At 35.2% G+C, this 23162-nt stretch overlaps 1 protein-coding gene across 1 annotated transcript; it reads left to right on the top strand.

The window, feature by feature from the left end:
• Nucleotides 1-581: 581 nt before the first annotated feature.
• Nucleotides 582-14667, top strand: LOC149956137 (cholesterol 7-desaturase nvd-like). Its single transcript, XM_090164633.1, has 6 exons — nucleotides 582-713; nucleotides 8958-9149; nucleotides 10307-10485; nucleotides 10875-11114; nucleotides 12337-12510; nucleotides 14496-14667. The coding sequence occupies exons 1-6, from the start codon at nucleotides 599-601 to the stop codon at nucleotides 14658-14660; spliced, it is 1065 nt and encodes a 354-aa protein (XP_090020759.1). The 5' UTR covers nucleotides 582-598; the 3' UTR covers nucleotides 14661-14667.
• Nucleotides 14668-23162: the final 8495 nt, after the last annotated feature.

The following is a 23162-nucleotide window of genomic DNA, read 5'->3' as shown; positions in this document are numbered from 1 at the left end:
ACCCTGTATACGTTTGAACACGAGCATGCAATTTCAAACTATACTCTTCTTAAATTTTGGCACAATATATTAGGTTTTAATTTAGAAAGTATTATCAATTGTGTTAGTGGTTTTAGCATCAAGATTTATATCTCATTTGAGACGCGAAATCCAAACTCGTCTCTTTTTGTGTTTATTTAAAGGGATCCATCACTCACAACAGGGGAAGGCATAGGGGTCACAAAAAACTGGTTTTGAAGCACACTGCAAGTCTGGATTTTATGTTACCCCTATGCCTCCCTCTGTTCTGAGTGATGGATCCCTTTAAGACTCGAAAGAGCTGGTTTCTTTTCGAGCTAATTTATCACTCGGAATTGGAGTTCGTTTTATTTTCGGTTTATTTTTTCGGAGCCCGTAATTCGGGCAAAATATCAAATATCCCTCAAAATGATTTGGAAGCGCTCGTCCCTGAAATATTTATGGCTCATTTATTTTATCTTTGCAACTGATATGCAACTGATATGCAACTTACTATTATTTTCAGTCGGATTCTAAGACGTACAAATATTGCAACTTGAATAGTCCTGACAGTGCAACGCATCATGTGGTGTACCAGAGAATGAGACTGAGGACGAGAGGTGAAGAAGACAAACCGGTTTTTCCGAATGGTTGGATACCAGTGCTCGCTTCGAAGAAAGTCAAAGCTGGCCATAGTGTGGCAGTCACTGCACTAGGTAGTATATACCTAGTAATGTAATGGTTTTTCTTTGACAGAAATGCAGATTTCATTTCAGAAAAATATGGCATATGTTGCTGCACCGAACGCGATATGACGTTCACATTTAAAGTTACGACCACTTTTAGAGCACCATTTTAGAAAGAGTATCAATTAGAAATATATTTCCTTAAGAATAAACATTTTTTATCCCTTTTATTTAAAAACACACAATTAACCTTAAAATGAATAAAACATGTAAATTAAAGGCTATTAAAATATAAATTGAACTATTAAAAACCAAGTGGCTATATCGAACCAAATAGATAATATCAACGGTTCAAATTATGTAATTCAAATAGGGATGATTTGTGGGTGTTTGATTAGTGCCTAATATTTCAGAAGGGGAATCATAATAATGCTAGGTTATTTCTAAAATTAAATTTACATACCATAGAAATAATATACTAAAAAGTAGACATTTTGAATAATGAAACTAATAGGATTATATTTTACTTATATTGAAAGTAAACATCTGATTCTGCCCTCTTTGAAAACAAGAGGCAATAAGAACTGAAAGTCTGCCTTATGAAGAAAATAAAATTACTTATTTTACAAGGAAACTAAAATATTTACCATTGAATTTTTCATCAGTGACCAAATTCTCTTAGATAAAAGGTGGTCATTTAACTTTTTAGCGATTGTACCTCAGTATCACACATCCATTTTATGATTCCTGCAAGTCTTAACGGCATAATTCCAGAACGCGTATCATATCGGTTGAGATAACGAGTGCTTTCTACAAAATATTCCTACACTTGCTCAAAGATATTAATTCAAAAATGTGGGGGAAGATGGCGACGCAGTGCAAGTCGTGGCCTTAGATATAGGAAACGTATATAAAGGTCTACATAAAATATTTCAAAGGGAGTGAATACGGAGATGACAGCTAGCAGAAACGCGTAATTTCTGTAGGCTATCCTTATAAACCGCTATCTATCGGTAAGAAAGCTCGTGATATCGTCGGAAGAAGCCATTGTCTCTTGCTTAAAAATTATACTAAAAGTCACCAACAGATGGCGTCTAAAGACTACGGCTTGCGGAAAGGTCAAGCACTTAGTACTAAAATGCTAAGAGAGCTCGTGCATTTTTTCACGTGCCTTCCTCGGTGTCTGCTAGGTGTCAATTCCGTATTTTATGTTAGGCTTAGACGCCCCGAAATTTATCTAGACCTTTATATACATTTCTTATATCTAAGGTCGTGGCCTTTCATGGGGTGAATCAAATCAGAAAGAGGGGGTTACAATAAAAGGGAAAGAGGAGAGGTTCGATTTCAGAATGGAAACCCTTTGTTTTTAATCAATCACAAAATCTTTATTTAACACAAAATAAAAACACTATACACTAATAAACAAAATGCGGGGAATTTTCTCTTCGCAAAATAAGCGGCGGAAATTATCATATTTTATTTTCTTTCGAGTGGGATATTTCTACTTTACTCTCGCGATGTTTAGGTCACCACGACTATACAATTATTTTCTTTATTCAAAATAAACGGGGAATTTAAACTCTTTTACCTTAGATTTGTTAATAAAATTATCTCTAGATCGGTCCTTGTATTTGTAACTCGAAAAGTGGGGGCAAAACAATTCATAGTCTGAACACTACAATTAAAAATACTACAATTAATTTGGTGACGCTTAAACTTTTAAATAAACAAAACACTGACTCAAATGATAATGGCGATGGTTGAAACGAACAAAAATACAATAATTCGAACGGTGTAAATATACGAAGCGGAATGAACTCTCTACCTCAAGGGGGACCTGTTGTAACCTTTCCTTGGACAATAGCAAGGGATAATACCTTTTTTCCAAGATTTATGCTATACGTTTCACTAGCTACTTCAGATTTTGACCCTTGGGTACTCTACAAGGGTAGGGTGGGGGTTGGGGGATATTTTCTACTCATCACCTGATTTCAATGTCCTCCGCTACGTTGTCGTCTCTACGCTTACGGGTTTTTACGTTTCTCGGTTCACGCAAGATGCCCGACACACGCACGTTACAGAACTGGACGTTTTTTGGAGTGGCTTGTTGACGCGTTTTAATTAACTCTTTTCACTATTCTCTTTTACCCTCTTTATCGCCCGTCTACGGTTTTACGCTCAGATTTCGGGTGTCTTCCTACACTCTTCTCTTTATTCTGACTTCTTACAAGCTAGCGATGGCGTAGGTACTTTGGATTTCGGTCTGAAACATCTGGTTATACGAGGGATTCAGTCTCTTTCATCTGGTTATACGAGGGATTCAGTCTCTTTCATCTGGTTAGACGAGGGATTCAGTCTCTTTCATCTGGTTAGACGAGGGAATCAGTCTCTTTCATCTGGTTAGACGAGGGAATCAGTCTCTTTCATCTGGTTAGACGAGGGAATCAGTCTCTTTCATCTGGTTAGACGAGGGAATCAGTCTCTTTCATCTGGTTAGACGAGGGATTCAGTCTCTTTCATCTGGTTAGACAAGGGATTCAGTCTCTTTCATCTGGTTAGACGAGGGATTCAGTCTCTTTCATCTGGTTAGACGAAGGATTCAGTCTCTTTCATCTGGTTAGACGAGGGAATCAGTCTCTTTCATCTGGTTAGACGAGGGATTCAGTCTCTTTCATCTGGTTAGACGATGGAATCAGTCTTTTTCATCTGGTTAGACGATGGAATCAGTCTCTTTCATCTGGTTAGACGAGGGAATCAGTCTCTTTCATCTGGTTAGACGAGGGAATCAGTCTCTTTCATCTGGGTATCCTCTCTCGGGATTGTTGGGTAATCGGTGACCAACAGGTTGCATGCGACTGGCGAAGACATTGCTCTTCGTGGATTCATGGTTGCTTTGATCATCATTTTCTGATTGGAATGCCCTGGATGGATATCATCGGGGTAGCTAGCGAGGGGTTCAGCGGGGGTTATTTAATATATATGAGCTCGACTTATCGCACATTAGGCGCACTCGGCCCGTTCAACTCTTGTCATTTCTGAATTCTGCTGATTTGGGGCTCTGTCCTCTGGTTTTGTTCCGTGGATTGTTGGGCGGGGGCGGAACAAAAGCAAATTGTGACCTCATTTTTTATGAGGGTCATTGAAGAACTCAAGACTCGTGTCTGGTGATGCTATGGATGACGTCGTCTTATCTAAGAAGGTTCACTCGTGGTGGAGTGGGAGGGGGTGCTAGAGGGTTTCGGGATTTTTAGTTTCGTCTCCCTTGTGGCGGCAGACTTGGAGAACTCGCGCTTTTGTTGGAGTCTTGTTACCTGGTTGTAGGTCTGAGGCCTGTGAACATGAAAATGGTTTCATGGTGTCGCTGTGAACTGAGGGTACGTTGCTGGTCCCGTCTTTTTGTCCAGCGCATACCTCGGGAAAGTTTGGGAAATATCTGTGCTTAGGAAGGGAGATGAACGTATTTCACCACGGTCTTGTGACAGAGACAAAAACACTTTAATTAGCGAGGGATTTAATTTAAGCCTTGCTGAAGGCAGGGATTTAGGTAATAAATTATTTTAAGAACACTGTTTAATTAATTAATTTAATTTTATATTTTATAGGAGGGTAGATCGAATTCTATTATCTGTATAAACTATATTGAATTCCTTCTATTCAAAATTTATTTAAGTTTTAAGCTAAAGTTAATTTTAGTTATTATTTAACAACTAGGATTATTTTTATATACTAGATCTTTGAATGTGAAGACATTGGGCATATTGGTTTTATTAATAATCAATAATACATCAATAAATAGCTAAATTGGTATCAAAATGCCAAAATGGTCAGGAGTGGGGGGAAAATGAAATGGCAAATAACACAAAAAATTAAGTATGCGGGGAAGATGAGCCTGAAGGGTTACACTTCCTTAATATTAACGGTGAACCCTAACAACGTATATTCCTATAGTACCGTAAAATTGGTCTCTAAATTATTATTAATAAATTAACATTGGTAAAATGGAACAATAGCCCCGCCACCCCCTTTGCCCCCCTTTCTCGACCCCCTTAAAGTACTTTTTAAGGAGATTCCAATGGTGCAAAAATTATTCCCAGCAAAGCATTATTTAAAAAGTTAATTAAAAATGCCCAAAGACTATACCTTGGCGGCTGACGACGCCGCGCACTCGTGTTGGATGAGGTAGGACTGATGACGTGGACGATTCTTGAAATTCCTAGATTTTAATACTTTTTGGATAACGTAGGACTGATGACGAAAAAGAAGAAGGCTGAAATGCAAAACAGTACTAACTATTAAGGGTTGGGATTTTTCCCCGTATTTCAGCGCATTTAAGGCTTTTTTAATCATACTATGTTATTATTATATGTCTTCTGTGTGATGTTGACTTATACAACGTCGAATGTATTCTAAGTAATGGCGCCTGACGGCGCCGCGCACTCACTTCGTTCGAGCGCTGGGGGCGCGCGGCGCCTCCCCAACCCCATACTAAAAAAAGCTATGGGCCATCTATAACGCAACCTAGAGGACAGCACCAAGCCTGACACATCAAGTATCGTCAACCCGATATTAATACAACTAACCTAATAATATAAATAACCTAACCTATTTTCCCCACCAAAACCCCTAAAATTCGTTGAAATACCGCGAAAATACCGAAAATAGTAAGTTAGTAATGTTTTGCATGTCCACATTTTTCTTTTTCGTCACCAGCCCCACGTTATCCAAAACGCATTAAAATCTAGGAATTTAAAGAATCGTTGAATACAGTTTGGGAAATGTTTCTTTCCTACCTATACAGGGTCTTTTTTTTTTGCTCGGAAAAGTGTTTTTTTTCAAAAACTATTTATAGTACCGATTTCAAATTTGGAAGGTCAATTCTCTATACCGGGGGACATCAGTTTGAGAAATTTGAGCGTTTTCGGTAATGTTTTTCACCAATTTTGAAAAATTATTTTTCGACCACTAGGTGCGAGATAAAAAATTTCTATTATAAAGTTGTAGGCCGTCATCGAAAACCCTTAAAAATTGTTCACTCGACGAAAAACAACTTATTTATCAGTGAAAATTCGAGCTTGAAAAATTTACAAGTTGGTGAAGCCAAATTACGGTTGTTTGAAACGATAATTGAAAAGGGAACAAGTCTAATACAAACGTAGTAGAGTTTTCACACTTGAAAAAATGTACACGTTTGGTTTTTAAATGCAGATATTTTATTCACATAAATTTTTACAAAACATTTTCAATAATATCACCATTGGCTGCAACACAGGTTTGTGCGCGGACAATTAAGTTCTCAAACGCTTTCTCTACCATTTCTGGTGTGACGTCTCGGCAAGCACTGATTATTCGTCTAATGAGTTCCTCCCTAGTTTCAATGGGCGTGGCGTATACCTTTGCTTTAACGAATCCCCAGAGAAAATAATCCAGCGGTGTTAGGTCAGGTGACCTTGCTGGCCAATGCACTGGACCATTTCTCCCTATCCACCTTTCAGGAAACTCGTTGTTGAGGTGCTCAGTTACTTGCCGGGAAAAATGCGGAGGGGCGCCATCTTGCTGAAACCACAACTGACGTCTTTCAGCCAATGGAAGGTCGTCGATTGCGTCACTCAGTTCGTTCTGTAGAAAATGTAAATACCTTTGGCCGTTGAGGTTCGTCGGCAGGAAAAAGGGACCAATCAAACGGTTTCCAACAAGTCCAACCCAAACATTGACCCGTTCTAATTGAACCTGGTGATGATATTCAAAACCCCAATGTGGGTTGATGTCAGACCAAAGATGGCTGTTTTGATGATTAAAGGGCCCATCTCTAGAAAATGACGCTTCGTCGGAGAACAAAACATGGCGCAAAAATTGTCTATCTTCTTGGACAGCATTTAGTAACCAGTTGCTAAATTCATAACGTCTTTGATGGTCTCCGTCAATTAGTCCTTGGTGGAGCGTAGCTCTGTATGGGTGATAGCGATTCTTACGAAGAATTTTCCACACACGATTTGCAGAACAACCCAAATCAGCAGCGGCGTTAGCGCAACTGTGACGAGGATATGCCACAAAGTACGCGAGTACATTGTTCTCGAAGTCTAAATCCGGTTGACCCAATCCGCGAAACCTAGGTTGCAAGTTACCAGATTGATTGAAATCGTGAATTGCTCGTCTTACTGTATTTACAGATGGTGCTCCATTTGGATGTCTTTCTGCGAAGATTTCAGTCACTCTTCTAAGGTTTTGCGCTGCTTCTCCATAATAAATGGCAACTATCTCGGTACGCTCAGCTACTGAATAACGAGGCATTGTTCGAAATATTATCAAACACTGATAATAATCTTCCAAAGTTTTCCTTTAAATACCCAATGCATGTTTAGGATTGACCTATAGCCTCGTGTTTTTTAAATCCGGTCGTTTTTTTAACCAAAGTTTCAACTGGATTAGGTAATTCGGTTTCAATTATCGTTTCAAACAATCGTAATTTGGCTTCACCAACTTGTAAATTTTTCAAGCTCGAATTTTCACTGATAAATAAATTGTTTTTCGTCGAGTGAACAATTTTTAAGGGTTTTCGATGACGGCCTACAACTTTATAATAGAAATTTTTTATCTCGCACCTAGTGGTCGAAAAATAATTTTTCAAAATTGGTGAAAAACATTACCGAAAACGCTCAAATTTCTCAAACTGATGTCCCCCGGTATAGAGAATTGACCTTCCAAATTTGAAATCGGTACTATAAATAGTTTTTGAAAAAAAACACTTTTCCGAGCAAAAAAAAAGACCCTGTATAGTAGCCCACCGTCATTTTAATCCTTTAACCCCACGTCTACTACAGCAGCATATCTCGAAAATATTGTGGTCCTACTGGCGCCATCAGCATATATCGCGAATATTGCAGTCCAACTGGCTCCATTACCACTCCCAATAAATAAAGAAAGGCTGATTTTCGACCGAGAAAAAACGGTGCGAGATCTCTTCGCCGCGGAGTGAATTCTACGCCCCGAACCGCTCGGTTCGTACATCTTCAAATTAGAATATCTTTAAAATTAATTATTTGCGGCTTATAATTTTTGCACCATTAGATTCCCCTTAATAAGTACGATGGTATGATGTAACTAAAAAGTGGAAACTAGGTGGCGGGGCTATTGTTCAAAATAGCCTTAACATTTACCTTTACTATCTTAACTCCTATTCTCATCGATTAATAGAAAAGCGAAGATATTAAAAATGGCGCCAATCGGCACTAAGTACCAATTTAATTTTAACCTCGTGGCTTAACCTTCCAGAATCGTACTGTAGTTCGGCTTCCGCGAAATCTCCGGAAAACACTTTCTGTAGGTCACGAGGTCTTCCGTTTCTGGTCATATAACCCGTTTTCCGAGGTTGGGAGGGAGTAAATAACCAAATATTTTCCGTTCGTCCGCTACACTCTCCCCCTCACTGGAGCCAGTTAGTCTCAGCTAAACAAATAACGAGCCACTGTAGGGTTGATACGTGAAGGGTATACAAGCACAAAAAAGGTACGATTTATGACAACCTAGTACTGGAATACTGTAAAAGGTAAATTAAAATACCATACATGTAAGCAAAAACTTATATGGAATTTCTCAAATCTTGATCAAGAGTGAAAACTTGTTACAACCTTAAAGGTGACAAAAAATTGAGGAATTTTTCAGTACCACCAAAAAACCTTTATTTTATACAGTGTACTCTTGAGAAACTTAAAAAAAGTATTCAATTGTTACGTTTACTAAACATAATGAAATATTTCGGATCTAGTATTATAACCTGTTTTGTTGAAGGTACACTGTCGTGAACCATATCCTTAATAGAATCATTTTGTCACATTTCTACCCATCACAAATAAGACGCAAATTAGTTTAAATAATTTTCGTTTTAATCAGGGTATTTAAGTAACTACATTATAGAACTTAGGGTACATTCACTAGAAGACTATTTATTTATTTTAAATCAAAGATAACTTCTGAACCCCCATTACCAAACCAGATAGTCAAAAGTTAATGACATCGGGTCAGAAATAAATTTGCAACCTTCAGGTATCCAACCTGAATTGATTTGAGTTTTCACTACAGCGTTGAAAATTAATTATCATTGTTCTTGCATTATATATTATTTTCATATGCATCATTAATTTTAATTTGACTAAATTTCCGTTTAAATTAAATATATCCCGAAGAAAATTAATCATTTAATTATAAATGATAAATTCTGGTATTGTAAAAGCAGGTTAGTTTTTATGTAATATTTCAGTGTTCCGTTTCCCCCGACAGGACAAGACCTGGCCGTTTTTCGTGGAAGGAACGGGACTGCGTATGTACTTGACGGCTATTGTCCTCACCTAGGAGCCCACATCGCTGTTGGCGGGGGCAGCATCGGCGACAAATGCATTGAGTGTCCATTTCATGGCTGGATATTCGACGGTGCTACTGGCGTCTGCGTCTCCATTCCGTACACCGACAAAAGTAAGTCCCAAATAAACACAAAGACTTCGCGGAAATCAAAATGGCACTTTTTACACAGACTGGACATGAACACACCCATTTCCGAGTTCTAATTTATTAATATTAAGAAATGTAATTTTTGAAGTCTTAATTAAGTGTTCTCTCTTTAGCTTTAGTTACTATCAAACGTTATACAATGTTGAAAATGTTGGACGCAAACTAAGAAGACTAGATCTACGCCGTTCTTCAGACTCTTTGAAATTGTTAATAATCAAGTCTTACGAGTGTTTTAGACTTTTATGTTTGAAAAACTTGATTTTATTAAACTGGAATACATAAACGCGTAAGCCCTTATTAGACCAGTATCCTTTACAATTATTTTAAAACGTAATGGTTAAACAAGCCTTTCACATATAGGCAGCCCCCATCCTAAGTAAATACAGAAAATATAAATATGGTTCTATAATGTAATTTTGCTATATATGGTGATTTAGCGAAACCAAACAAACGAGTAACTTATATCTCACTGTATATTTACCCTTTAAATAGTTTCTGATTTAAAATCAAGATTTTAGAAAAAGTCAAAATATTAAGTTCTTTTTAAATAAAAAGATCTCGAGCCATATACCCAAATTTATAATAGTTAGGGAAATATATACTAAATAAAGATTCCGAATGCACTGCAATTCTTCGATAAAAGTAGGCCCAAATTAAAGCGGTAGTGAGCCGAACTAAAGCATTAGAAATCGCTACAATAGGATGCATTGAGATAGAAATCTTCGGCGCTTTCCAACAGTATGGATCACCACATTTCTGCTTATGGTTTAGGAACTACAGCACCAGGCCTGGACTGGCCAGGTTGACTGGTCGGTGATCGCCGAGGGCCCCGGCTTAAGGGGGCCCCAAATTGCTTATAATAAATTTTTCCTAAAGGTCCGTTAGGCGCGTTTGACTTTTCAAAATAATGTGCACATATAATCTAGTACACTTTAAATGTTATTTGTTGTCCTATAAATAACCATTTAGATTTTTATTCCATACCCCCACACCGCCCGATAAGGGGGCCCCTCTTCAGTCTCTAGCCGAGGGCCCCCAAAGGAACCAGTCCGGGCCTTTGTAGCACTTGTAAAATCCGTCTTATTAGAGCAGAATTCTTCACCCCATCTATTCTTTCGCAGTTCCTTCCGGCGCAAAAATTAAAACATGGATGACTCGGGAAAAATTTGATTTCATTTTCATTTGGTATCACTCTGATGGTTTGGAGCCGTCTTGGGAGTTACCTCAGGTTGAAGAAATGGATTCCAAGCAATGGAAGGATACACATTCAGCTGAAAACACCATATTTTGTCATATACAAGTAAATCCATCTAAGAATATCTTTATTTGTAAAAAACTTAATAAACACTGAGTCTTAAATTGGTCGATCAAACCATTTTTAGTGAAAACCCTAAAAAACATTTAAATAACTTTTTTGTCAATTTCGTAACATCTAACAATTTTTCACTGAGTGTTTCCATAAAATGTGGTAGGGCATAATCAAAATTTTACAATTGAAAATATTTCTTTTGTGATTGCCTTGACTTTACTTTATACGATCATAAATGACAACAAGACTATAGACCACCCAAAAAACGTCTTTCTACCTTAAATAATTGTTGAGAGAAATTTGTTGATCGAGCAATTTAAAACAAACGTAAACATTTTCACTTTTATAAATAAAATGAACAGTATAGCGACAAATTGCAGGATATCATGGAAAACAGTTCCGATTTTGCCCATTTCACAAGAATACACTCTATCGCACTTGGGAAAACGCTAAAGAAGCCAAGTGATTTATTGGGTGGTTTAGTTCACGATTACGAATTGAGCCAGCGATACGAAAGTGGCCCTGAAAACTCTCACATTTGCGTGGTCGAAAACAAAGCAAAGACTATGTTTAAGAACATCAAATTGTCTTTTTTATCCGCGGATGTTACAATTCGTCAAGTAAGTGAAAAACATTTCACCATTTAACGAGTTTGTTTTAGAAATTCTTTAAAAATTAGATATGCATATATATACGTCTGATTAGTATTAGCCTTGAAATCGAAAACATTTTATTTGAAATTAACTCTTTTTAGCAAATGGTATAAAAAAACATCAATATCTTTTGAATTCCACGTCCGGCAAATTCACTTCAAAGTATTATTGCAGTGAACCCTTCCTAAAACGGAAACTTGACACTCCCATTTTTGCGTTTCGTTATTTCTGACAGTTGACTTAGAATGAAATACAATACAGAAATAAAAAAAATATTATTAAAATCTAGGCGTTCACTGACTCTTCGTAACGAATCAGTGTTTTCTATTCACTAACTCTATTCGAAAGGCAACCTTATGGGGAGCCCATTGTTGCTCTTGAGGACATTCCTCGCGCTTCACTGATTGAAAATTTGGAATAACTTGTTCCGCGTTGGGCTGGAAAATGTTTCTAAGCCATTGTTTGAAGGGAATTTCATTACAGTTCTTTAGTATCCCCCTTTTTCCGAAATAATGCTGAAGTTAACGGTAATAGTAAGTGTAGGAAGCTAGGTCTTTGAAAGCCTAGTAACGGATAGGGCCATGCCTGCCCGAGGACTTACTTGGGCAGTTGCAAATTATGTCATGTAATCGTAGGTCCTACTTACTTAAAAGGGCGTGACTCTGGCCCCAAATGAGCATGCTGACGAGCGCGTTTTTCCATTGGGCCCTTTAGATTTTACCTCAATGCCTACATCTCTGCACAGCCCTGGGCACGGTGCCACTACTCGCCTAAGCCTCGCGACTTGGTCCTCTCAATAAGGAATTAATGGCTAAGGCCTGGCCCCTGGGGTATATTAACCTCACATATAGCTAATATGTTTTTATTTTTTTATTTATCAAGACTTTTCAAAGGATGAAAAAATTAGCGAATAAGTAGATTAGTCCATTATGAAAAGGGATAAAAAAGCTAAACCCTAAACAAATTTAAAGAAAATTGAAAACTTACAAATAGCTCGTACCGATAGTACTTCGAGCAAAAGAAAAGACGCGAAATTCGGACCAAATGGATCTTCGAGTAAAAAATTAAATTAAGACTATTCAACAGATACTTGAATTGAAACTAATCATATTCTGTATTCATACTCATCATAATGCAACTGCATGATAATGTTTGGTGCCATTAAAATGACCTCATATTATTGTTTCAGATTGGTCCAGCTTTAATTTTCATAACAATGAAAAACCCGCTTTTTAAAGTCGCTCTTTTACATTATCTAACACCTGAAGGTCCGTACCAACAGAAAGTGACTCAAACGTTCTTTTGCAATTGGAAAATACCGAGTCTACTTGGAAAAATGTACATGTATTTCGTCGATATTCAGGTAATTTTTGCGAATTCAGCGTAAGAGCTGGCGTAGGCTATGTTGTTCAACTCTCCATTGGTGGATATCGCGTATCAATTTCATTTTCGGAAACTTGGAAACGTATTGAATGACTTCGAAGGTCAAAGCGTCTTGACTCTTTTGTGATAAAAATCCAAATTCCGAATTATATTTAACTTGCGGGGGTTAAATGATCGTAACATTCTTAGACAATAAGACCCGATCCACAAGCGTACAACTCAAATCGTATACACAATTCTAATTCACAAGTCAATAAAACCAGTGTGTAATACACTTTAATGAAAGACGCTTGTTGCAATTAAAGTTTAATACACTAAAATGAAATCTGTTCAGTACAATAAAAGCTTAATACACTTAATCGCAATCCGTTAAGTACAATCAAAGTTCAATACACTAAAACAAAAACCGCTCATCACAATTTATTTTTAATACACTTAAACAAAATCGCTCAGTAAAATTAAAGATTAATACACTTAAACGAATCAACTCAGTACAATTAATGATTAATACACTTAAACAAAATCCGCTGGTTGCAATTAAAGTTTAATACACTTAAACAAAGTCCGCTCAGTACAAGTACAAATAAAGATTAATACAAGAAAATGAAATTGGTTCGGCACAATTAAAGTTTAATACACTAAATTGAAATCCGCTTAGTACAATTAGCTTTATTCACTCAGACGAAATCCGCTCAGTACAGTTAAAGTTTAATCTCCTAAAACAAAATCCACTCAGTGAAAATAAAGTGTAATAAAATAAAATAAAATAAGCATAGTACAATTAAAGGTTATTACACTTAAACGAAATCCACACAGTACAATTAAATTTTAATGCACTAAATCGCAATAATAATAATCTAAAATGAAATCCACACAGTACAATTAAAGTTTAATGCGCTTAAACAAAATCCACTGTTTGCAATTTAAGTTCTATACACTTAAATGAAATCTGTTTAGTTGAATTAAAGTTTAAAATATTGAAACGCAAGCTTTAAGCTTTAAGCGTGGAACACACATACGTAAAAAGTCAGGGAAATGTAAAGTGAAAACGTAAAATGATGTGACGTATCCGTTTCTGTTTCATGTTTTGACACTCACATCGAAACGTTAATTACATTTTCTGTCATTTGAAATCGTAAATACCCTCGAGTCAAATCTTTGAAAACTGGCGCTAAAAAATACGTGCCACCAACGATTTGAAAAGAAGCGCGAACACCTCTTGGCTGATTGACACCGTAAAATATTTTACTGCGGTAAAAGTTAAAGGGAATATAACCTCATGTATTTGGTGTGGAACACCAACGTTTACAGTTCTGGCCACTCTTGCCTTTGGCTTTAGAAATGTTTGGCGCCACTACACAGGTGAATTTGATTAAAGATTGCTTTACAGATTATATTCCCTTTAAAAACTTTTCAGTTCGTTTTTCCGTTGTGATTCCGTTGTCTTTATATAAAAATATTAACGCTTTCGTTTTCAGTTTGCGTTTCCGTGACATTTCTTTTCTACGTATGTGAGTTTCACGCTTAAGACAAAATGCACTAACAAGGAGACGACCTTCGGGTTTCTCACCGATTTTGGTTAAACTTAAGGACTTGGTAGACCTTAATGTCACTTGTAAGAAAAATGTCTTAAAAATCGTTTACCAACAATATACGTTACTTTAAATTGGAAGAAATAAAGCATTTTGTTGAACTACGTAAAATATTATTTCTGATATAAATAAGGTAAAGAAAAGCAAGTGTTAAAAGGTCATTAGCGCAGAGACTACCATGAAAAATATTAACGTCGGAAGAATACGAAGTGCTACACCAACGTTAATTAAACTAAATTCGAAATTGTAGATCAAGTCGTGAAACGAAACAAAATTGATAATGAGACGTAAACTACGATTTAAAAATTCATAAAATAAGTTTTTATTAAATATATATGTTCAGGTTTATTAACAAATTGTAATATCGTTTCAGTTCGACAGAGATATTATAGTTTGGAATAACAAGAGATTTTTGAGCAAACCTCTACTTTTGAAGGAAGAAGGCTCAGTGGCGAAACACCGAAGATGGTATTCTCAGTTTTACACGGAAAGTAGCCCGACCATGAAATCGGTTTGGGAAAAACGAATTGATTGGTAGACCTTCTACGAGCTCCTTCAACGTTGTTAATAAAACTTAATTCTAAAATAGTTCTTGTGTCTGTTATTATTATGTATAATATAGTATTATATAATATAATATTAAATTGAACATGTTTAATGTGCACATCAACAGAACACACATACCTTCAAGTTTATACACAACAAATAGAAAAATATTTAGCAATTAATATATGCAACAATATCAAAATATTTAGAAGTTAATATATGTTGCAATATTAAAATATTTAGAAATTAGTATATGCTGCAATATAAAAATATTTAGAAATTAATATACGCAAACAATTTCAAAATATTTAAACATACATAAATAACAATTAATATATACTGCAATATCCAAATATTTAGAAATTAATACATACTGCAATATCAAAATATTTAGAAATTAATATATACTGCAATATCAAAATATTTAGAAATTACTATATACTGCAATATCCAAATATTTAGAAATTAATATATACTGCAATATCAAAATATTTAGAAATTAATATATGTTGCAATATTAAAATATTTAGAAATTAGTATATGCTGCAATATAAAAATATTTAGAAATTAATATACGCAAACAATTTCAAAATATTTAAACATACATAAATAACAATTAATATATACTGCAATATCAAAATATTTAGAAATTAATATATACTGCAATATCAAAATATTTAGAAATTACTATATACTGCAATATCAAAATATTTAGAAATTACTATATACTGCAATATCAAAATATTTAGAAATTAATATATACTGCAATATCCAAATATTTAGAAATTAATATATACTGCAATATCAAAATATTTAGAAATTAATATATGCTGCAATATCAAAATATTTAGAAATTAATATATGTTGCAATATTAAAATATTTAGAAATTAGTATATGCTGCAATATAAAAATATTTAGAAATTAATATACGCAAACAATTTCAAAATATTTAAACATACATAAATAACAATTAATATATACTGCAATATCCAAATATTTAGAAATTAATACATACTGCAATATCAAAATATTTAGAAATTAATATATACTGCAATATCAAAATATTTAGAAATTACTATATACTGCAATATCCAAATATTTAGAAATTAATATATACTGCAATATCCAAATATTTAGAAATTAATATATGTTGCAATATTAAAATATTTAGAAATTAGTATATGCTGCAATATAAAAATATTTAGAAATTAATATACGCAAACAATTTCAAAATATTTAAACATACATAAATAACAATTAATATATACTGCAATATCAAAATATTTAGAAATTAATATATACTGCAATATCAAAATATTTAGAAATTACTATATACTGCAATATCAAAATATTTAGAAATTACTATATACTGCAATATCAAAATATTTAGAAATTAATATATACTGCAATATCCAAATATTTAGAAATTAATATATACTGCAATATCAAAATATTTAGAAATTAATATATGCTGCAATATCAAAATATTTAGAAATTAATATATGTTGCAATATTAAAATATTTAGAAATTAGTATATGCTGCAATATAAAAATATTTAGAAATTAATATGTGCTGCAATATCAAAATATTTAGAAGTTAATATATGTTGCAATATTAAAATATTTAGAAATTAGTATATGCTGCAATATAAAAATATTTAGAAATTAATATACGCAAACAATTTCAAAATATTTAAACATACATAAATAACAACAAGTTGGCAAGCCAAAATATACCTCTCCTCGGAAGAATTGTCCCTAGCGGTATTAATTTTTCGAGATGACTCTTAAAGATATTTCTCCGCAATTCCGAGTTATTTACTTAAAACGTTATCCCGGTTCAATCCCGCCCGGTATAAAATTTTAATTATAATTAAAATAATTGAGACGAAACAACCGAGTATAATTTATTCAGAATATTATAAATTAAGTAGTTACAACAGCGAGTTAGACGTACTAAAATAATGCGCAATTGAATTTAATCTACAACTTATTCTCAACCATAGACAACCAAGAAAATTGTCTAAAGAAAATCGTTCGACGTGAAACAACATTTACCCGACTTTCTGGTTGTTTGCAGATTGAGAACAACAAATAGACAATTTACTAGCTTCTTTGAGTTGCTATGACACTTTACCCAAAAAAACATTTTGACATTTAGACTCTAATATAGTTGATATAATGCCAGTTGACAATTTATTGGTTGTTTATAAGTTGAGAACAGCAAATGGACAATTTACTATCTTCTCTGAGTTGCTATGACACTCTACCCAAAAACCATTTTGACCTTTAAACGCTTATCTAGTTGATATATTATTATCTGCGCTACTGACCCTAGTTAGTTAGAAGTTGGCGCCAATTACTAACTCACTAGTCGCTAATAATTTTAAAATTACCTTACTTTTATAAAAAAAAATTGAATAAAGTGTAGAAAATATTTTTCGGGTGATCATAGAAATTAATTTATGAGTATATTATTCGTTCTATACTATCGTACAGCTTTTCAGCTTCTTTGTAATTTGGCTTAAATCAAGGTGTAGTATCTTTTCGATTTGCTCCAAAAATCAGTGGAGTAACAATTTTTTCCCCGGAATCACATACTCGCACGGTTTAATCAGAACCGTTGTTAGCTTTTACAAAGTTATTTTAAATGCATGATAAGACTTGCCGAGGTTCCACGCAGTTTAAAGGGCCCATTTTTGTAGGTCACTATAAGCTCGCCCATTTTGTCGCTCTTTCGACTATTGAGTTAGGCAACTTTTAGTCTTCTGATCATTTGTTTGTCGATTATTTGTTGGTCTTTCGTCGGTCTCTTATAACTTGAATAATAAGCAAATTTTTCTAAATCCGTAAAGCAGTTATCTGGCTTCCATTAGACAACAATTGATCTAACGAAAAAAACTTTGATGACCATATTTGGGATACCGTTTTTTCGGTCAGGGTATTTTGCTCTTAATTTGTGTCAGGTGATAAAATTGGTTTGTTTATTGGAAAGATTTTCTGAAAACCGAAATGGAAACGATCATATGATATCTGAATTGATGTATAAGAAATAGTCTATAAATTTCTTCATTACGATAATGCCCAATTGCCCATGGGCGAGCTTCGAAAATATAACGTTTATGGTCACAAGGGTTAAGACACATTTTGTTCTGGCACACAGTTGTCGCAATTCTTTTCATGTACACGATCGTTGTGTACTGGAGTCAGTCCCGGTACTCCGCGGGTTAGATGCGCTTCTACACTACGAGCTTCCAGGTCTTTTTCTCGCCTTTCGCTGACAAGATAGAGTATGTTTTGGGGCGAAGCCCGCAAAATTTACTATCTTTACACCATCTATTTCGTCCTACAATTAACAAGTCTCTTTTTGGTCTTGTCGAAGAGTGGGTGAGATTTAGGGTATCCTGAGGTCATATAGTTATCTTATTGTTGAGCGATGATGGAGGACACTAGAAAAAATTGAAACGTTTTCGATAAAGAAATCACGTGGCGTATAGAAACAGAAATATCGAATAAAAATTTCCCAAATTTTAACAAACCTATACGTTCGAATATTTTAAACGTTGCTTTTTATTCATTCTCCAATTGTCCATTTACAAGATTGATATTTTTATGTAAACCCTCGGCATAGTGCTTTTCTCGAAAGCACATGAATATTTTTTACTCAAATAGTTCGTTTTGTGCGGGATAAGGCACGAAAACATGGCCCGTCTTCATATAGTTCGGTCACTTTGGGGCATCCCACAAAATTTAAGTATATAACTTCGTGGTGTAATAGTTCCAATAAAAATACACATTTCTCCTTGCATTTACAAAAACTCTTTCATTGCCTCGGAAAGCCATTTCCACTCATACTTTCAGTTTGTATATAGTATGGCGTAAATCCGTAGTCCCAAGTGAGACCATGAACGTTCTTCTTAACCCATATGCTCTACCGTTGAGTGCGGGAGGGTAGATTGACTGGGGAGTACGGTAAAAATTGATGCCTCGGCTGAACCGGCTGCCACTTCCCTGACTATTTCCTCCAGTCTCTCAGCTTTGGTCCGCCCTTCCAAGAATTCAAAATCAACGACTATCGATTTCTTATACCTGTAATTTAAAAGTAAAATAAATACTTTGTCCCAAGGGAAAGAGGACTAAAATACTAAAGAGGGATTATATTTACATAGTTCTTGTAGGGTTATTCTTCTTGACTTGAATCTTCTTCGAATTCGAATGGTTATCCACTCTAGTTACTCGAATTTATATAATAAGTTATTGAACCATTGAGTTCTACACACCACAGCATTGTACGTTCAACTGGGTAAACGCATGGTTTTTGCACCACCGCTTTAGCATTAACCACACCATTCGCCACGTTAATAATTCCGAGGAAATTAGTGGTTCAAATTTAAGTCTAATTTCCATATTAAAATTTAGTTTATTTTCTAATTCGTAATTTACACGGTCTTCGTAAGGTATAACGTGTACAATATTATTAGAGAAACGTACGCGAAAAAGCGGGGACCGTCAATCAGGATTGTAAATCTTTATTTCTGCAGCTGGGAAAAAAGCTGATCTTCTATCATTAATACAGAGAAAGGTCGCTGCCTTTATAAGGCTATTATTTTAGCGGAGTACAGTCTGTAGTTTTTCATATACACCACTCTCTATAACTTTACGCGTTCACCGCTCGGCAGTGTAGCTTTGGCAGTTCACCGCCCGGGCGGTGGCCTTCCACTGTACTGTTTTGTGACTGGCCACTCGTTCACCACACAGTGGTGCAGCCTTGCCAGTTCACCCCCCTGCGGTGTAGCTTTGGCTGTTTACCGCCGAAAGTGCCCGGCAGTGCAGCCTTGGTAGTTCAACGCCCGGACGGTGGCCTTCCACTGTATGCTTTAGGATCGGCATATTGACCTTACTGGCAGGAGACCACGGCCGCAGCTGCTTTAGTAAAAAAGGATAAGATATTCGTAATTCAAACTAAAATAAGCATTCTTTATTTCAAAGCAAATTATAGTAATAGTGTCGTATGTGGTATCTGTTCTGAGACTCTCAAAACTGGGGGGGACTAATACTCACTCTTTTAGGAGTATAGGATGAAATATGTTTTCACTGCCTTGCTTTGCAATTAATTAAAACGTAAATTCCTGTTTTGTCCGCCATTGAAGATTGTTATTCACATTAAGATTTTCACACATACACTCACATTTGTCTGTACTAATTTCACTTGGTACGTAGTTACCACCACCGCCGTATTAGACATCACTCTTCAACCGATAGTTGAAGAGGAATAGTGGTAGTTCATCGGCCTTTGGTGGCTTTCCACTGTATGTGTTGGGATCGGCATGTTGACCTTACCCCTCCCCCTTTCACTGGTACCTAGATTTTATTAATTTATTTTTAGCTGGAGGAGGGTGTAAATGGGGGACGGTTAGGGAAAATTCCTCTTACATTATTATCCTATGAAATTATTTAATTACATTTTCTAATCATAACAATAGTAAATGATATAAAAAGTCCCATTAAAAGTAGTATGAACGCGGCTTCGAAATTCTTCAAAGTAAGTACGGTCTGCCCTTGAGATATTTCCTGCTTCAAAGATTTAGGATAATACCTTTCCGTTTTCATATGCGTTTTAAGTTTTAAGGAATAATGAATTAAGTGGCCTTCCGAATACATCAAGGAGCTAAAAGTACAAATACGCCCATATTATAAAACAACGCAAATAAAATAATAATTATAAAATAGCCTAATTTCTATAAATAAAAGAGTGTCATGGGCTCCCATTCTCTATTATTAATTGATTTTACTACATTTTACTAAGGATGTGCAAATGTAATAACTTAACTTGAGGATCGAATCAAATATTTTTTAACGCACGTAAAATACCAAATTCAATATTTTTAAGGTCTTATAATTTGGTCGAATATGTTACGAGTGAAAAGCGTAGCCAGATAAAGGGAGTATTAACTAAATTAAAAATTGTCAGCTGAACCGCGCTATGGTTTGTTTTTAACTAGTCATTCGAAGAGCCACATAAATACGAACATGTACATAAACTTCAGGTTTAAGAAAATATGAGATTTCTAGCTCTTGGCTCTGTGTTAGTTGATAGATATAACCTGTTAAATTATTATTTAACTATTTCATCCGACAAATCATGGTATTTGATCGGGGTTACCAAATATTTGGCTCACCAAAACTGACGACCCGAGGTGTGACGCACCGATTTAGTTCAAACTCGGATGTTTTGTACATCTTCATATAAATTGAAAAACCCTAAAGGGAATTTTATCAATGGGCAACCGTTTTGCCATGGCAACCAAAATTGTTTTTGACAACACAATGGAAATTTTCCCATTGAATTTTTGGGTGTCATGGCAAAATGGTTGCCCATTTAATAAATTCCCTTTAGGGTTTTTCAAGTTAAATGAAGGTCTACCTTACCCCCGAGTTTGAACAAAATTGGTGCGTTACACCTCGGGTTGTCTACTTGTGAGTGAAGGACTCAAAAGTAACCCGGCCACCTGGATTAACGGCTTTAAAAGTCTCTTGATGACTTAGACCTAAGGTGGTGACTTGGGTATTAGCCTAGCTGATTTTTATAATTATTATTAATATTATTATTAAGTATACCTACAGTTTGGTCAAACTGTTGATTGTGTCCAGACTCACGGTTCTTCGAATGGGATACGCCATTAACTGGTCAACAAAGACTTCTTTAGGCAAATAATAAGGAGATGTCGAATCAGCTGTTTCAGACACAAATAAATCCGCAAATTCTAGTAAGACATTCTTGGAAAATACCCCGATTGCTTCTCCTTTGCGGATTCTTGAAACACTTTCTAACATGCTTCCTGCGCCACTCGTGACGGCTTCGTACTGATCTCGCATTCCCTTTATTTTTGCTTCTGTACTTTTCTAGGGATATATCGGATTATTAACGACGGGATATTGTGCTAGATAAAGACATTATTTAGGCTCTCTCAAAATGAAATTATATTTTTCCTATCGTAAAGCGCCATTTAGTAGATTAGGCGTAGAAACATTAACTGTTTGAGAAAAAAATTATAATTATTATATTCTAATTAAGTGAAGAATGAAAGAACGTCGTTATATTTGCATATATAAACCTTTTTAATTTAATAATAAAAGCAATTAAATACCGTCTGACCGTTTTCGTCGAGCTTAGCCCTTCATCGTCGGAGTCAAAATCTTCCAATTCAGACGGTATTTAATTGCTTTTATTATTAAATTAAAAAGGTTTATATATGCAAATATAACGACGTTCTTTCATTCTTCACTTAATATGAACGCATATAGTAACTGAACTACACTCAAGCCTTAATTATTCTAATAAAATTGAATTTATTTGCATAATTAAAATAATTTTTCATAAATACCATAATACTTATTAAATTCTCAAGTGTTGTGAAAATAATGTTTTTAAAATAAATTCCCGACCGATGACGTAATCTTTTCCTTTTGAATAGCCATTTATAGTCAGGTTTACGTTAATTTTTTTGCTTCAGTAAACGGGTAAAAACTTATGTTCTCAGTAATTTAAATAGATAAAAAGTTGTTTTCTTTCGCAAAATTACCTTGTTGCAATTTATTTTTCTACAGGTTTTAGCTACCGTGGTGAGAGATTTCGATTGTTTTATCCTTAATCGATTTTTTGTATTATCGAAGTTTTGGTTTTGGTCGATCGGGTTGGTTATGCCCAAGTATGCATTTGGGGCTTCTGAGCGTCCCATTGCGCAATATAACCCGGCTTCTTAAATTTAAGTCTTTAAAAGTCTTTAAAAATGTAAGCTCACGTAGGCCTAATTTGATGTCTTGGGTATTAGCCTAACTGGTTATTATTATACTAGATAGAAGTATGAATAGCCATTATTTTCCAACAACTAAGTTCTGGCTCCCACTTCATTTATTCGCAGGCCCGACAAGAGAGGGAAAAAGCCGGTACCAATAACTGGGGCCCGTGCAGCTTAGGGGCCCGTGCAGCCTCGGGGGCCCAGATTTGAACAAACGAAGAATACTGTCTCCAATAGTAACGGCTCTCTTGGGGCCCATAATTTATATTTTACCAAGGCCTGGGACCTCTTTCGGTGGCCCTGTTGATTCCCCAATTCCTCTTTACTCAGATATCGTTGCGATACCATTTATGAAACCAGCTTAAGAAGTAAAAACAACATACTGTGAGAAGGGCTTCCACCGGTCCATTAGCCATAGACAATATTTTAATTTCTGGAAAATCTCCCACTTGCAATAAATCGTTGAAATATTCCTCTTGGTCTCCTATCGTTAGTTTGGTCAAAAGCTGGCACTTGTAGCAGTTCGCTATCAGAAATGCTGCCAAAATATATGAGATCCAAACAATGCGTTGACTAATATTACTTGATATTGTGGCACCTATATTTAAAAATCGAAATCACTGAAATTACACTCGTTACTAGGAATGCTTCGATTCTGGTCTATACTCACTTTGCAATAATAGAAAAGCATAAG

Source organism: Leiobunum rupestre, chromosome 2 (genome assembly GCF_980474605.1).
Source record: "Leiobunum rupestre chromosome 2, qqLeiRupe1.1.hap1, whole genome shotgun sequence".
Taxonomy (NCBI): Eukaryota; Metazoa; Arthropoda; class Arachnida; order Opiliones; family Sclerosomatidae; genus Leiobunum; species Leiobunum rupestre.
Note: the sequence above shows the minus strand (reverse complement) of the source record. Positions and strands in the feature narration are given on the sequence as shown.

Coding starts and splice junctions, on each gene's coding strand:
- LOC149956137 (XM_090164633.1), top strand. CDS start 599: ATGAGACTGAGGACGAGAGGTGAAGAAGACAAACCGGTTTTTCCGAAT. Junction 9,150..10,306: donor CATTCCGTACACCGACAAAA/GTAAGTCCCAAA, acceptor ATTCTTTCGCAG/TTCCTTCCGGCGCAAAAATT. Junction 12,511..14,495: donor TGTATTTCGTCGATATTCAG/GTAATTTTTGCG, acceptor ATATCGTTTCAG/TTCGACAGAGATATTATAGT.